Below are 13,581 nucleotides of genomic sequence, written 5' to 3' on the forward strand. Positions count from 1 at the left end.
CTACCACAGCATGGGATGTGTGTAAGGAAATGGTAAGCTCATTGAGGGCAGAGACTGTGTAGATCTTATTCATCCTTGTATATACCAGTAATGACAGTGCCTTAAATAGAGTAGGTGCTCAAAGAACATGTACTAAATCAAATGGAAATAACTACTCAATTTTCAGGTGCTGATTTATGCCTCATTCAAACTTTTTAAGGTTTATCAGATGAGAGAAAGGGTGTGAAAACATTTTGTAGCAATAAATTGCAGTACCAATGGTCTGAGCTGGTTCTGAATCAGGTTAATACAATGAGATCAGGCTCAGGACTGGGATGTGTTGGGGGTCATATGATAAAAAGAAGTTTACCTAATGGTCAAAAGGAAATTCAATAAGCATTGATTCAAGTGGATGTGCCTCCCTTCTGCCTGTGTATCAGCCACTGCTAGAGAATATCCAATGAGTGGCAACTAGAATGATGAAGGGCCTTCAGTCCATGTCACATGGGGACTGGTTGAAGGAACTATGGATGTTTAGCTTGGAGAAGAGTTAGGGGAGATATAATAGATGTGTTCAAGTATTTGACGGACTGTTAAGTAGAAGAGGAACTATTAATAAAATAATAACAAGTAGCATCTATATAGTGCATTAAGGTTTACAAGGTGCTTTATGAATATTATCTCATTTTATCTTCACTGTAACCCTAGAAGGTAGGTATTATTATCCTCTCTTTACAATGAGAAAACTGAGGCACAGAGATATCTGTTAAGGGACCTACCTAGGGTAACACAGTAAGTGTCTGGAGTGGGATTTGAATGCAGAACTTCCTAACCCCAAGTCTAATGCTCTATCTTACTGTACCTACTAGCTGCCATCTAATTAGATTATTTGTATCAAGGGGACAGAACCATGAGCAATGGGTAGTGGCTGTAAGGAGATAAATTTATACTTGATGGCAAGAAAAACTTCTAAACACTTAGAGCTATTCAAACGTAGAACAGGCTAACTCAGAAGGGGTGGTTTGGTGGGTTCCTCCTTCTCGGAGGTTGAACGATCAGATGCCAGGTATATTATAGCAGCCATCCTTTTGGTTGTGAGTTAGCCGAGATGACTGTGGAGGTCCCTTCCAACCCCCGAATTCTGTGAGTCTATGATTCTGCAGGGGATCCAAAAGATAGAAAAGAATGGGTACCCACAATATACCTGAGTACTGCCTGATCCAGATTAAAATATAATTGCGAAATGTTTAATAAGATAAAATGCAATAAAATATACATTTTACATTTTAAAACCAAGTCAATATATGGCTTGCAGGGATCCTTTTGTACAGAGCAGTGACCTCCTTCAATTTGAGTTTGACACCACTATACTAGACATAGAGAAAGGAGAATACCACATTTCAGAATCCAAGCTCGATACACTAATTAGCTGCTTGAACTTTGGACAAGTTTTTTTACTTTGTAACATGTTCTCTTATCTGTACAATTTGTCTGTATAGCCATGGGACTCTTGTGAGGATAACATGAGAGAATGGATGAATGGGTGGACAGGAAAATACTGCAAACCCCAAAGTGCTATTTATGTTTGACAGATGGTGACTGAATTACCTATTGGATGTTCAGTACAGTGCTTATCAAACATTACTGAGATCTGTTTTTTTTTAAATTTTCTTACCAATCTTGCTGTTACAATAATTTATATAGGGCTTATTACAAACCAGGCATTATGCTGAGCATTTTAGAAATATTATTTACTTTGATCCTCACAACAACCCTGGGAGGTAGGTGCTATTATTATCCACATTTTATAGTTGAGGAAACTGAAGCAGATAGAGGTTAAGTGACATACCAAGGGTCACACAGTTAGTAAGTTTCTGAGGCTGGATTTGAACTCAGGTCTTCCTAATTCCTGGTTCAGTATTCTATCCATTGTGCTACTTATGCTGCCTACTAATGATTTATAGATAGGTAATTCATTTATCAAACACTTGGTAGGCATCAGGCACTGTGATAAGTGCTAGAAATACAAATACAAGGGGGGAAAGGTAGTCCGTATCCTGTAGAAGTTTAGATTCTAATTAAGTGGAGGGAAAGAAGAGAAACTGGAAAAACACAGAGTCAGGAGTACAGCCAGGAAAGAAGAATTATCTTTTTAACATACACTTCCCCTCTTGACTTTCCTTTGGAATCTCAACCTTGACTTTTATTACCCTGGTCAAGTCACTTACCTCTCTGGACCTCAGTTTTCTCATGTGTAAAATGAGACAGTCACACTACAAACAATATTAAAATAGAAGGAATGGAAAACAAAGAAAGAAACAGTGTATATAATAAAGGATACAATGTAAACCAGTATGCTAATATATAAGTAAAAAAGTCTAAAGAAACTGGGAAAAAAAATTTCACATGTAGGCACAAACACATTCAAGGTACAAATATGTGATAATTAAAATACCTTACAGCTGTGTAACACTTCCAAGTGCTTTAATATCCTTCCTTTATTTGGTCAGATTTGTTTGCTGTTATAACATCTAAACATAACTAGTTAGAGAAGGAAGCTTGCTTATGTTAGGGACATTTTCCCAAATAGTTGTTAGCTCTTTAAACCTCTCTCTCTTTTTTTATTGCATGTCATAGAACACAATTTAAGAGTACTGTTTGGAACACATTCTCTTCCCGAAGATACTGAACTTTTCATTTAAAATACTAGAAACAACTTCTTCAAACTCTACTATTTTTTCCTATTCCTATTACTTCACAATAACATATAGAATTTTATAAAAACCAGTATTACACAAATCTTGAAACCAATTCAGCAGTTTAGTATGCCTTTTAGAAACAGCATCACTGGAATTTTCATTCTTACAACAAAAATATCAAATAAAAATTTTGGTGGGAAGGAGTAAAGTACAAAGTAAAGATTTGTATTTCATATAATGTTCTTTTAAAAGTTCACAAATAAAACAAATGAACACTGAGTAAATAAAGGTAACAGAGTATTTGCACCATAACAATGTTTGCTTTCAACTCTTGAAAGTTAAGACCTCTTCTGGATTTTTCAGTTTATCTTTCAAGTTCTGCTTCTAGAATTTCCCCCCAGGTATCTGCATCCATAGGGCACATATTTTTTTCTGGTAGGCTAACAGGAGAGCAAATATTGCTGTATCTGCCACTTAGCCATTCATGCTTTACCTTACTCTTCCAGTAGTTCCTCAATAGCGTTACCTGAAAAAGGTAAGCCATTGTCATTTAAAAGCAGGTTGATATTTTGTTTTCTGGGTATTCAGGAGAGATGAAGACATACAGTAAGATATATAATAAACTAAAAACATAATATACATGAATATGTACAATAGAATATTAAATGTAAAATATAGGAATAACTTTATATTTTACAAAATGCATTCATGGGGGCAGAGAAAGAAGAGAAGGGTTGCTTGGGCAGGGTACGGTTAAAAGAAGCGGTCGCCTCCATTCTGAAGAGCAAAACAAATTTTCATGGAGAAGTTGGGAGTTGTTTAAAATGGTGGATTAGCTGGAAAAGGGGAATACACCAAAGTTTTTTGAAGGGCATTGGAAGAGAATGGAGTCTGCAAACTAGGTCAGTGTACACGAGTTTGATTTCTAGCAAAATTCTAATATGTATTATGAAGGGATGTTTACCGAACATAAAGAAAAGGAAGTATTTCTCACAAAGAGCTAGCATGGTTTCATGAAGAATAATAACTCACATTAGCCTAACCTTACTTTCTTTTAGGGCAGCACATGTTCTGGGGCAACTCCCCCAATTTGCACTCCCATTCAGGGGTTGAGGGTCCAAGAGGATCTGTTGACTACTCCTACTCAGAATTTGCCCTGAGAAGCTTGGGTTTCTAATATTGTCAGTCATGTACCTCTACTGGTATACTTCCAATTGATAACCACTAGCCATCTTAATTGGCTTTTAAAGGTATTTATTAAGATGATATAGTAAAAATAATCAGAACAAAACATATCCCCCCCCAAGAAAAGAGAGTGTACTCTCCCAAACATATCCCCCCCAAGAAAAGAGAGTGTACTCTCCCCTTGTACACATAGAATTACTGGGGAAGGTTGGCTCAAGTACAAAGTACAAAAGTAGTGAGATACACGTAGGGAACCATGTGGCAAAGGGGTACTTTGCAATCTTAGTTGTTGGGAATCCTTTTCTCCCTCTGTGGCATTCTCATGAAGTTCCCCTTTGGTGTAGCTCTTTGCTGGATTCTGAGGCTTAGTGCCTTTCTAGAGTCCATAGTAGGCATGCTATCACAAAGGGTTATACTTCTCCCTCCAGTGGCTCTCTTTCTGTATCTATATAATCGTATTTTCTCTTTTGTGTGTCTCCTGCTGCTGCTCCCTGTTGGAAGTGTTGTTTCCTATCAGTCCAGCCTCTGATCAGTGAAGAGCAGTGATGATGAAACATGCTATTCATCTCTTGACAGAGAAGTGAGAGATTTAAGATGCAGGATAGGGCATAAATTTTCAGACACTTTGTTTGCTTGACTGCTATGTGTTACAAGGACTTTCTCTTTTTCTTTTTTTCCCTGGGGGCGGAGAGGGTGAGATGGAAATAGGGATAGGATAGCAGCAAAAAAGACAAGAGAGTCAACGAGATATCTTTTTAAAAAATGCAGAGAAAAGAAGGAAGAGCAGAAAGAAGCAAAGACAAGCAGTATACAGCTTTGAAAGCTTTAGGTTAAACTTATACACTTAAAAAGAAAAGTTGCAATTAATGTAGATTTGCAATTTTGTGTAAAATCCTTTTATTCTGTTCATATATATATATATATATATATATATATATATATATATATGTAAATATGGAAATGCCTATTTTATTCAATGTTTGTTAAGTTCAGCATAAAAACTTACCCTCCACGAATATCCATTTCCTTGACCATCATCTACCTCTTTTTGACATGTAGCATTAAAAAATAATGTGCTCCTATACATAGTAAGAAAGACACTTAACACTCTGTCTTGGTAAGTTTGGGGCACCACTGTTTGAGAAACTGAAGTGTCCATAGCAGAGTAATCATGATAGTGAAAGGCTTCAGATTCATGCCATGGTTGAAGGAAATGAGGCTGCTTAGTCTAGAGAAGTATTAGAGGGAATATGTTAGCTGTCTTCAAGCATTTGAAGGGCTAGCAGATGGAAGAGGGGTTATTCTGGATGGTCCCAAAAGGCAGAATTAGAACAATGGGTAAAAGTAACAAAGAAGCAAATTCAGGCTTGATGTAAAGAAAAGCTTAAAAACTCCTCCTAGGATCCTGGATCTAGAGCTGGAAAGGACATGAAGGCTGCACCAGAAGTAGAATGGGATGCTTCTGGAGAAAGCAGTGGGCTCTTCCTCACTAGAGGCCTTTCAGCAAAGGCCAGGCAATTATTTGGTTGTTTTGGCTGCAGAGGAGATTCTTCAGGCACTGGCTGAAACAGATGGCTGTCAAGGCCTCTTCCAACTCTGAAATGTAATTCTGAGGGGTGAGGCTTCCCTCAAACTCTCTATGACTATATTGGCATATGTATCACACACATGTAAACATACATGATGTTATAAGGATATTGATGTAAGGAGATTATGATGTAAGAGATTATGATGGATAAGTCGTAGGAAGTGGTTTTGAGTTTTACAATGTATAACTATGTGGAATTTGCGAATTTTTAGGAGGTTACCATTTTTTGTTGTTGTTGTTGGCATAGGCACTACTTATAATACAGTCATTTTCAATGTTTAAACTTACCCTCCATGAATATCCATTTCCTCGATCGCCATCTATTTCTTTTTGACATATAGCTCTAACAGTCAAACAGTGGGGTTTCCATAAGTAGTCACAATTCTTAATTTCTTGATTCCAACTTTTACATGTTGTTGCAGCTCGGCATAAACTCTGAATGTCGAGTTGGCTAAAAATTTTAAAAGTGACTTCTGGAGGTAATATTTCAACAAAATTGTCTTTATTTTCTTTCTTCTTCTTATCAGGACAAACAGAGTTCAGTTCTTTACCAGCAATAGGTGAATTACTATTTCTCTTGGAGATTTTCTGCATAATTTGATGTTTCAGTAAATCAGTTTCATATGTGACCTAAAATACAGTATAACATAATTTTCTTTCTTCAGAATACACTACGGATTCTACTCATACTTTATCATTTTATCCTATTAAAGAATCACTTTTCCTAAATGAAGTATCCCCGCATATCTGTAAAGGTGTAGGAATAGTAAATGTTAAGCATTTGAGCCTCATGGGGACCTTTCAAAGTAGTTAGTGTAAAAATCATTACCTCCATTTTACAGATGAGACAAGAGTTCAGAGAAATCAAGTGACTTGTCCAAAGTTACATAGCTAGTAAGTGGTGGAGCTGGCCTTAAATCCACTGACTTCAAGTTCGACTCTTTTTCTAATATATTATACTAATCTGAAATGATGTAGGAATGTTCTTCTGAAAGGCAGAATCTATGTTTTAGTTTACAATGTTTTAACCCCAGCTTGTTGCTCATTTGTTACTAAATATGTGAAATTCAACTGCTTAAACTCTTATAAAATTAGGATACTTGATGTCTACCAGAATTGACAATGACTAAAAATGCTATGCCATTAATCTCTTAGCTGTCAATTTGTGAACAGGCCTACTAAGTAGTTTATACAAAAAAAAAAGTTGGCTTGCTTTGTTTTTTAGTGTTTTTATTTTTAGCCATGTAGTTTATAAAAGTATTCCCACCAGCAGAAAGAACACTGGACTTGGAGTCACTCTTCAACTTACTCCTTTTGTGATTTGTGTTATTTTATTCACAAACTCTGAACCTTAGTTTCTTCACCTCTAAAATGGAGATAATAATTCTTATACTAACTCACAGGACTGTTGGGAGAAAAACTCAAAATGTAACTACTACTAGTAGTTCATTTTGGCACTAGAGTAACAATCACAATAATGAGAAATATTATTATAAATAAAATATAAACATTAATATAAACAAAATATAAATATATAATATATAAAATTTATATGTAGCACTTATTAATGTGCCAGGCACCATAAAGTGCTTTACAATTATTATCTCATTTGATCCTCACAACAACCCTGGGAGATAGGTGCTATCATTATCTATTATCCCCAATTTATAGATGAGGAAACTGAGCCTCATATTAGTAAAGTGACTTGTGGAGGATCACACAGCTTGTAAGTATCTGAGATTGGATTTGAACTGAGCTCTTCCTGACTCCAGGCCCAGCACTCCGGCTGCCTAAAACCATCTGAAATTGTTAAGGAGTTAAGATTAAAGTCATAAAGGCATGAAGCGTAAACTAACTAAACTAACACAGTTTAGTGGTATAATTTGTGCTTTGGAAATAATTCCTGGAGCCATCCAGCCAGCACCATTAGTTGCAAAGACAGGAAGAAACATAGGGTTATACGACTTCCCCCCCGCCACAAATAACCATGCTAGATTATTGAGCTAATGATGTCAAGAATTAGTTTCCATATATGCTTATCATTTTCATTGTAGTATACCTATAATTACCTGAAATCTTAGCTGACAGTGATCCCTAGTGGGACAAAGCAAGAATAGGGATGAAAGATAGAACTCTTTACATCTACCACTAAGTCCAACCTCTTGCTCTCCCAACCCTATAGATCAACTTAATGACAGATACCAATTTGAAGTACCCTATTTTTATACATAAACACGTTTAAAATACTACTTATGTTTAATATATTTAGTTTCCATGTTCTTTTAAAAACTATCATTAGGATGAAACACTTTAAAAAGCTAAGCATGAGACCACTTCCTAGATTTGCTACTTAAATAATGAAAATAATAACAAAATCTGGAAAACACCCAAAGAAGAAGACAAGAAGCTGACAGAAAAACAAACAAGATTTTTTGTTATTTTGCTAATGTATGTGTAATGGTTTCTGATAGGTGGACATCCAGAGTGTTCTACTGGTACACAATGTTAGGAGAAATTAAGGTGGCCTCTATCATATTGTATGAACCCCCTATGGTGAAATTATGAGAGGACATCAAAAAGATTCGCTCAAAATGGGCAGGCAAATAGTGTTTGATAGGTATCACTGGAGGAAACTCACAAACTGATAAGAACTTAGATCCATTTGAGTATCGGTAACATAAACATTAAAAATTGTAAATAACTTAAAATACATGGTTTTATACATGGTCTCTTTTAAATGTCTATTTAAATGCTTTGTTGGTAACAAATTACTCTCTTCCTCCAAAATATTGCTCTTCTGAACTAGGTTTCTGTGTTGGGCTTTCCCCAAACTACAGTTCCTACCATTCTATTTGTTTATTTTTGTGCTCTAATAGTTAAATCATTTCTTTCTTTTGAGTCAATCTTGAGCTGAGGTTATGATGGTGAAAATAAAATAGAAGCCTTCTTTATCTGAATGTGGTCCTCTGGGCAAAATTGTGAAGGTTTACCTTTTAGTACCAGGGACCCTCAAATGTCCTGTAACTGTCTCTTCTCTATCAAAACTTTCTTTCAGAGTTCCTAAATCCTAAAACTTCGAGTTTTTAAGTCAGGCTTACCACTCCAAGAGGGCATTTTAAACTATTTAAGCCTTTAGATTCTTCCACCTCTAATTATGGAAAGACTTGGAGGTATTTCAAGCATCTACTTGCAGCAGGCGGGTGAGGATACCTTCACTAGGTTCCTAATGCATGACTTCTAAAACGGCTGTTGATCCTCCCACAAGACATTCCTATTCCTGGACCGATTTCTCTCCCCATCTCCTCGTATTGGCTTCCCTGAATTCCTTCAAGTCTCAGCTAAAGCTTCACCTTCTGCAAGATGCAGTTCCCAGTCCTCTAGTGCCTTCCCTCTGATACTACCTCCTGTTTACTCTGCATATATCTTGCTTGTACATATGTTGTTTGCACATTTTCTCTCCCACTGGACTGTGAGCTCTTGCAGAGCAGGGACTGTCTTTTGCCATTCTTCGCATCCCCGTGCTTGGCACAAAGTGGGCGCTTAATAAATGCTAATCGATTAATAAAAAAGAAAATGATGCCCAGAAACCCATGATTTCTCCATATATATATTTAAGGATTGTAAAGGGAACTTTGACAAATTTCCCTTGTCACTGAAAGCTACTAAGTGTCCTGAGTCTGTCCTTTCCTAGCTATGGGGACACCGGCAATCCACTTTAACTGCTCTGAGTTTCTTTTGAGTTCCTCACCTATAAGATAGGTATAATACCTGCACTACCTACTTCACAGAGTTGTGAAAACAAGCACTTTGAAGATTTAAGGTGCCACAATAAAAACAAAAACACGGTAAAATCACCCCCCCCCGCCCCCTTCAGCAGCAGGTGACAGTCATGGGCTGGGGATGACAGCCCCAAGAGGGACAGGGCACGAGCCCCGGGAAGTGTCCCACCCTCAGGCTTGAGGAGTGGTGACACACACGCCTCCTCTTCGGTCGCCCCCCGCCCCCGAGCCTCCTTGTAATTGGGGAGTTTGACAATGACAAAAACAACAACGGTCCCCACCAACTGTCACTGAAGGTTGGTAGCTGCGCGTCAGGCTCCCAGCATTCGCGGGCAATGGGGGGCGCGTGGGCTGCTGGGAAGTCCGGGTCCCCTACCTGCTGGGGCTTGGGCGGCGTTACACGCCCCACTCTCTACGGTTCTAAAGGCCGTTTAAATCCTCTGGAATTCGAATCCAACCCCATGGTTCTGGCTGGCTCTTCGCCCCGCCCACTTCGTCAGCCAAACTGCTCCTTTCTGCGCAGGCGCAAAAGCAAGCTGCGCAGCGCCTGCTGGGAAGGGTAGTTTTTAGAGTCCGGATTAAACGAAACTGCGAAGGGAAGGCAGGAGGGCTAAAGACTACAAGAACCAGAGCCGCTGTGAAGCCGCGATGGGGTGGGACACGTAGTGGGCTTTCAAACCTTCGGACTGGTTTATGAGGGGAATCCCCATGCGTCACGGGGCGGGGTCAGTAGGAGGCAGTCTCCAGTGTCTGGGCGTCCTGGTTTCCGCCGAGCTCGGGAGTACCCCGGGAAGGCGGAAGCAGCTTTTCCCACGTCCCTCAGTCCCCGGGTCAGTGAGGCTCCGAGGTGCAAGGCCGGGCTCCGGCCGAAGCTGCTTTCATCATGGCCGGGGGATTCGAGCTCGCGCCGGCGTCTGGCGGCCCTCGGGTGGTCTTGTCGCCCGGGGAGACAGTGATCGGACGCGGGCCGCTGCTGGGTGTAAGTGTGCGAGCGGCCCCCGGGGTGCGCCCCGGCTCTGCGGGTCCAGGCGCGCCGGCCGCAGAGGACCGGGGGTGGGCGTGTGCTGCTCAGCCAGCCCAGCGGTCCCTTTAAACAGCCCAGAAACTGTCTTCAAATCGGGGCGGTGGTGCGTTCATGAGCAAAGTGCTTTGCAAACCCCAGAGGGGCTCCTAAGTGTGCATTGCCATTTTCACTTTTTTTTTTTAATTTTAACCTAAGCGTTGTCATTTTGCCAGTTAATGTTTTATCAGTGGGCCACCTTCCCGCCCCAAACTCACAATACACTTTTAATTTTAATTTACACCATTAACATTTTCTCCGTTATTTAAGTCCAGACAATCAACAAAACAACACACCAAGCCCTAATTTAAGCATTCTCCTGATTAATGGGGTGTACATTGGCTCTCTGATCCAGCAGCGCCTTTACCTTTATAGTACCTAGGTGGCACTTTGTATGGAGCGCTGAACTTGGAGTCAGAATGACCTGGGTTGAAATCCTGCCAGAGATGCTTATTAGCTGTGTGACCCTGTGCAGGTCACTTAACCTGTTTGCCTCAGTTTCCTTGTATGTAAAATAGGCATAACACCTCACAGGGTGGTTGTGAGGATCAACTTAAAGATATCTATATCTGTGCTAGTTATTGGAACTTATAAAAGAAATAAGTATGTTATTTTCTTTATCTTTCATTTGATTTATTAGAAACGTACCCTCTTACATATCAACCTGTGTAGAGGATTATTTTAGTGCCAAAAGGCATCTCTAGTCCAGTGTCCTTATTTTGCAGATGGGAAAACTGAGATGCAGACAGAGAAAATGACAGTGAGTGAATAATTGGCAAAGGTGGATTCGAAGGCTGTTAATAATAATAGTACTAAAAAATAGCCTTTATATATTGCTTTATGTTTTATCTGGTTTGATCCTCGACCCTGTGAGGTAGGAGCTGATATAATCCCTATTTTACAGATGAAGAAACAGAGGCTAAGATATTTTGTCACTTACTCAGGGTCACACAGCTAGGAAGTGTGTGAGGCAGGATTTGAACTCAGGTTTTCCTGATTCCTAGGTTTAGTGCTTTCTGCTTTGTCCATAAAACATCTTGTTCAAAAGGTATTTTTGAAATGTTAGAGCTGGAAGGGCAATTGTTAGAGATAATCTAGTCCCACATCCTTGTTTTTCAGATGAGATAATTGAGGACTAGACAGGTTAAGTGTGTCCTAAGTCATACAAATGGCAAAGCTAGTAATACAAATGGCATAATTGGGACTGTCACTGGAGTATGACTCCCAAGTCCAGTGTTGTTTCCACCATTTTATTACCACCCAAGAATTTTACCTGCATCCAAGAATTTAAACAGTTTCCCTGCATAGATGTTCTAATAGATTCAGTTATTTGAATGGATGGTGTGGGAGTTTTTGTGATTTTTTTTTTTAGAAAATAAAAGAGACTTGGTTTGCATCTGCTACACTCCGTTTGAAGGTGCTAAGCCTTTCTTCCAAAGACTTTGCATTCAACTTTCAAATCAAGAAACATTTATTAAGTTATTACTATGTACAAGACATTTTGCCAGGTAGTTAGGATACAAGGACAAAAATAATTTCTGCCATATAGTGCACAAAACATATACAAATACATACAAACAAATAATTTTAAGGCAGATGAATGAGTATAACTTGGGACTATTAGAAAGTCTTCACAGAGGAAATGGAACCTGAGAGGCAATAATGAAAAGGAGTGGATTTCAGGCACCTGGAATAGCTTTTACCAATGACCCAAAGCAGGAAATAAGCTTTGAGGAATAGTTTACTAGTTCCTGTTTTCTGGTTTGGCTAGAATGGAGAGTTTGCAAAGGGGGTTTATTATTAAAGAAGGAAACTAAATAGAAGCCAGAGTGCACAGGGCCTTAAATGCTAAGGTGAGAAGTTTGTATTTTATCCTAGAAACAACAGGACATTACTGAGGATATTTGAGCAGAGGAGTGACCTGTTAAAATATATATTATAGGAATATTATTTTGACAACTGTGTTGGATAGAATGGAAAGGTGAGATTGGAAGCAGGTGGGCTATTACAGTGGTCCAATTGTTAGATGATGATGGCCTGAAATAGTCTGCTGACTATGTGAATAGAGAGGAGTGCTTAAGTATGAGAAATATTTTGGAGGTGAAAGAAACTAAATGAGCATGAGGTCAAGGAAATATTCAAGATTGACTGAAGTTCTGAATCTGTATCAGTGGGAAGATAGTGTTGGCTTCAACAAAAGTGGCAGTTTTGAAGATAACCACTTCTGTTTTGGACATGTTCGTTTTCCATTTACTGAAAGAACTGGCAGGTGTGGTTGCTAAATCACTGACATTCATTTTCAAAAGATTGTAGAGAACAGGAGAGGTACTGGAAAATTGGAGAAGGGCAAATATTTTCCTTATTTTCACAAATATGAAGAGAATAGAGTCTGCAAATTGGGCTAATGATCTTGATTCCCATTAATGGAAAAATTCCAGAACTAATTATTAAAGAGAGAGTGAACATGTAGAAAGGGAAGTGATGGTCAAAAAGATCCAATGTGACTTTAATAGGAATATGAAATTAATGTTATTAGCTCTTTTGATAGGGTTATTAGAATGGTAGGTTAGGAAAGTGCCATAGAATTTCCCCAGATTTTAGCAAAGCATAGTTGATAGCTTGTCGCATGTTATTTTTGTGGAAAGAATGGAGAGATGTGGATTAGGTTATAATACAATTAGCTGTATTCAGAACTAGAGTATTTGAATTGCCAGAGCCCAAGAAGTGGTTATCAGTGTTGGTTCCCTGTCAGCTTGGAAGGAAGTCTTCAATGTAATGAGCACTCCAGGGATTTGTACTTGGCCTGCTTCATTTGAAATGTTTATTACTGATTTCAAAAAGGCATACATAGCTTGCTTATTAAATTTTCAGATGAAACAATACTAGGAAGGATAGCTAACATGATAAATGAGAGTGTCAGGTATCAAAACGTCTTGAAAGGCAGGAATATTGAGCTGAATTTATAAAAGTAAAATAAAAAGAATTATAAAATTTTACCCTTTGGTTCAAAAAAATTGGCCTAAATACAAGATACAAGATAGTGGTTTGTCAGAACAAGTTTTTTAGTTTTTAGTGTTTTAGTAGTTTTAGTTTCAGTATGAGCCAGCAATGTGACGTGGCAACCAAGAAACCTGTAACTTTGATCTGCATTACTCTGTATTTTGATATGTTCAAACCACACTTGGAACATTGTGTTCAATTTTGGGCATCATAGTTTAGGGAGGACATTCATAAAAGTAGAAATTATCTTCTTTAGGAAGGAAATTGGAATGGTGAAAGGCCTTGAATTTA

At 38.5% G+C, this 13,581-nt stretch overlaps 2 protein-coding genes across 4 annotated transcripts in view; one reads left to right on the top strand and one right to left on the bottom strand.

The window, feature by feature from the left end:
- Window positions 1–1,709: 1,709 nt before the first annotated feature.
- On the bottom strand, window positions 1,710–9,721 carry FBXO48 (F-box protein 48). Of its 2 annotated transcripts, none has more exons than XM_020985405.2 (3): window positions 9,512–9,721; window positions 5,740–6,081; window positions 1,710–3,204 (listed from the first exon to the last, which is right to left on the bottom strand). In XM_020985405.2, the coding sequence occupies exons 2-3, from the start codon at window positions 6,043–6,045 to the stop codon at window positions 3,043–3,045; spliced, it is 468 nt and encodes a 155-aa protein (XP_020841064.1). In that variant the 5' UTR covers window positions 6,046–6,081; window positions 9,512–9,721; the 3' UTR covers window positions 1,710–3,042. The 2 variants fall into 2 exon arrangements, with proteins under 2 accessions (XP_020841064.1, XP_020841063.1); XM_020985404.2 differs by having other exon boundaries at window positions 9,607–9,720.
- A 219-nt stretch (window positions 9,722–9,940) lies between these two features.
- Window positions 9,941–13,581, top strand: part of APLF (aprataxin and PNKP like factor) — a 72,745-nt gene continuing 69,104 nt past the window's right edge. For both annotated transcript variants that reach the window (XM_020985399.2, XM_020985401.2), the window contains exon 1: window positions 9,941–10,209. In XM_020985399.2, the coding sequence (XP_020841058.1) occupies window positions 10,114–10,209 (96 nt within the window). In that variant the 5' untranslated portion in view covers window positions 9,941–10,113. The remainder of the gene's footprint in view (window positions 10,210–13,581) is intronic.

The sequence above is a fragment of the Phascolarctos cinereus genome, unplaced genomic scaffold, assembly GCF_003287225.1.
Source record: "Phascolarctos cinereus isolate Bilbo 61053 unplaced genomic scaffold, phaCin_HiC Scaffold_2;HRSCAF=192, whole genome shotgun sequence".
Taxonomy (NCBI): domain Eukaryota; kingdom Metazoa; phylum Chordata; class Mammalia; order Diprotodontia; family Phascolarctidae; genus Phascolarctos; species Phascolarctos cinereus.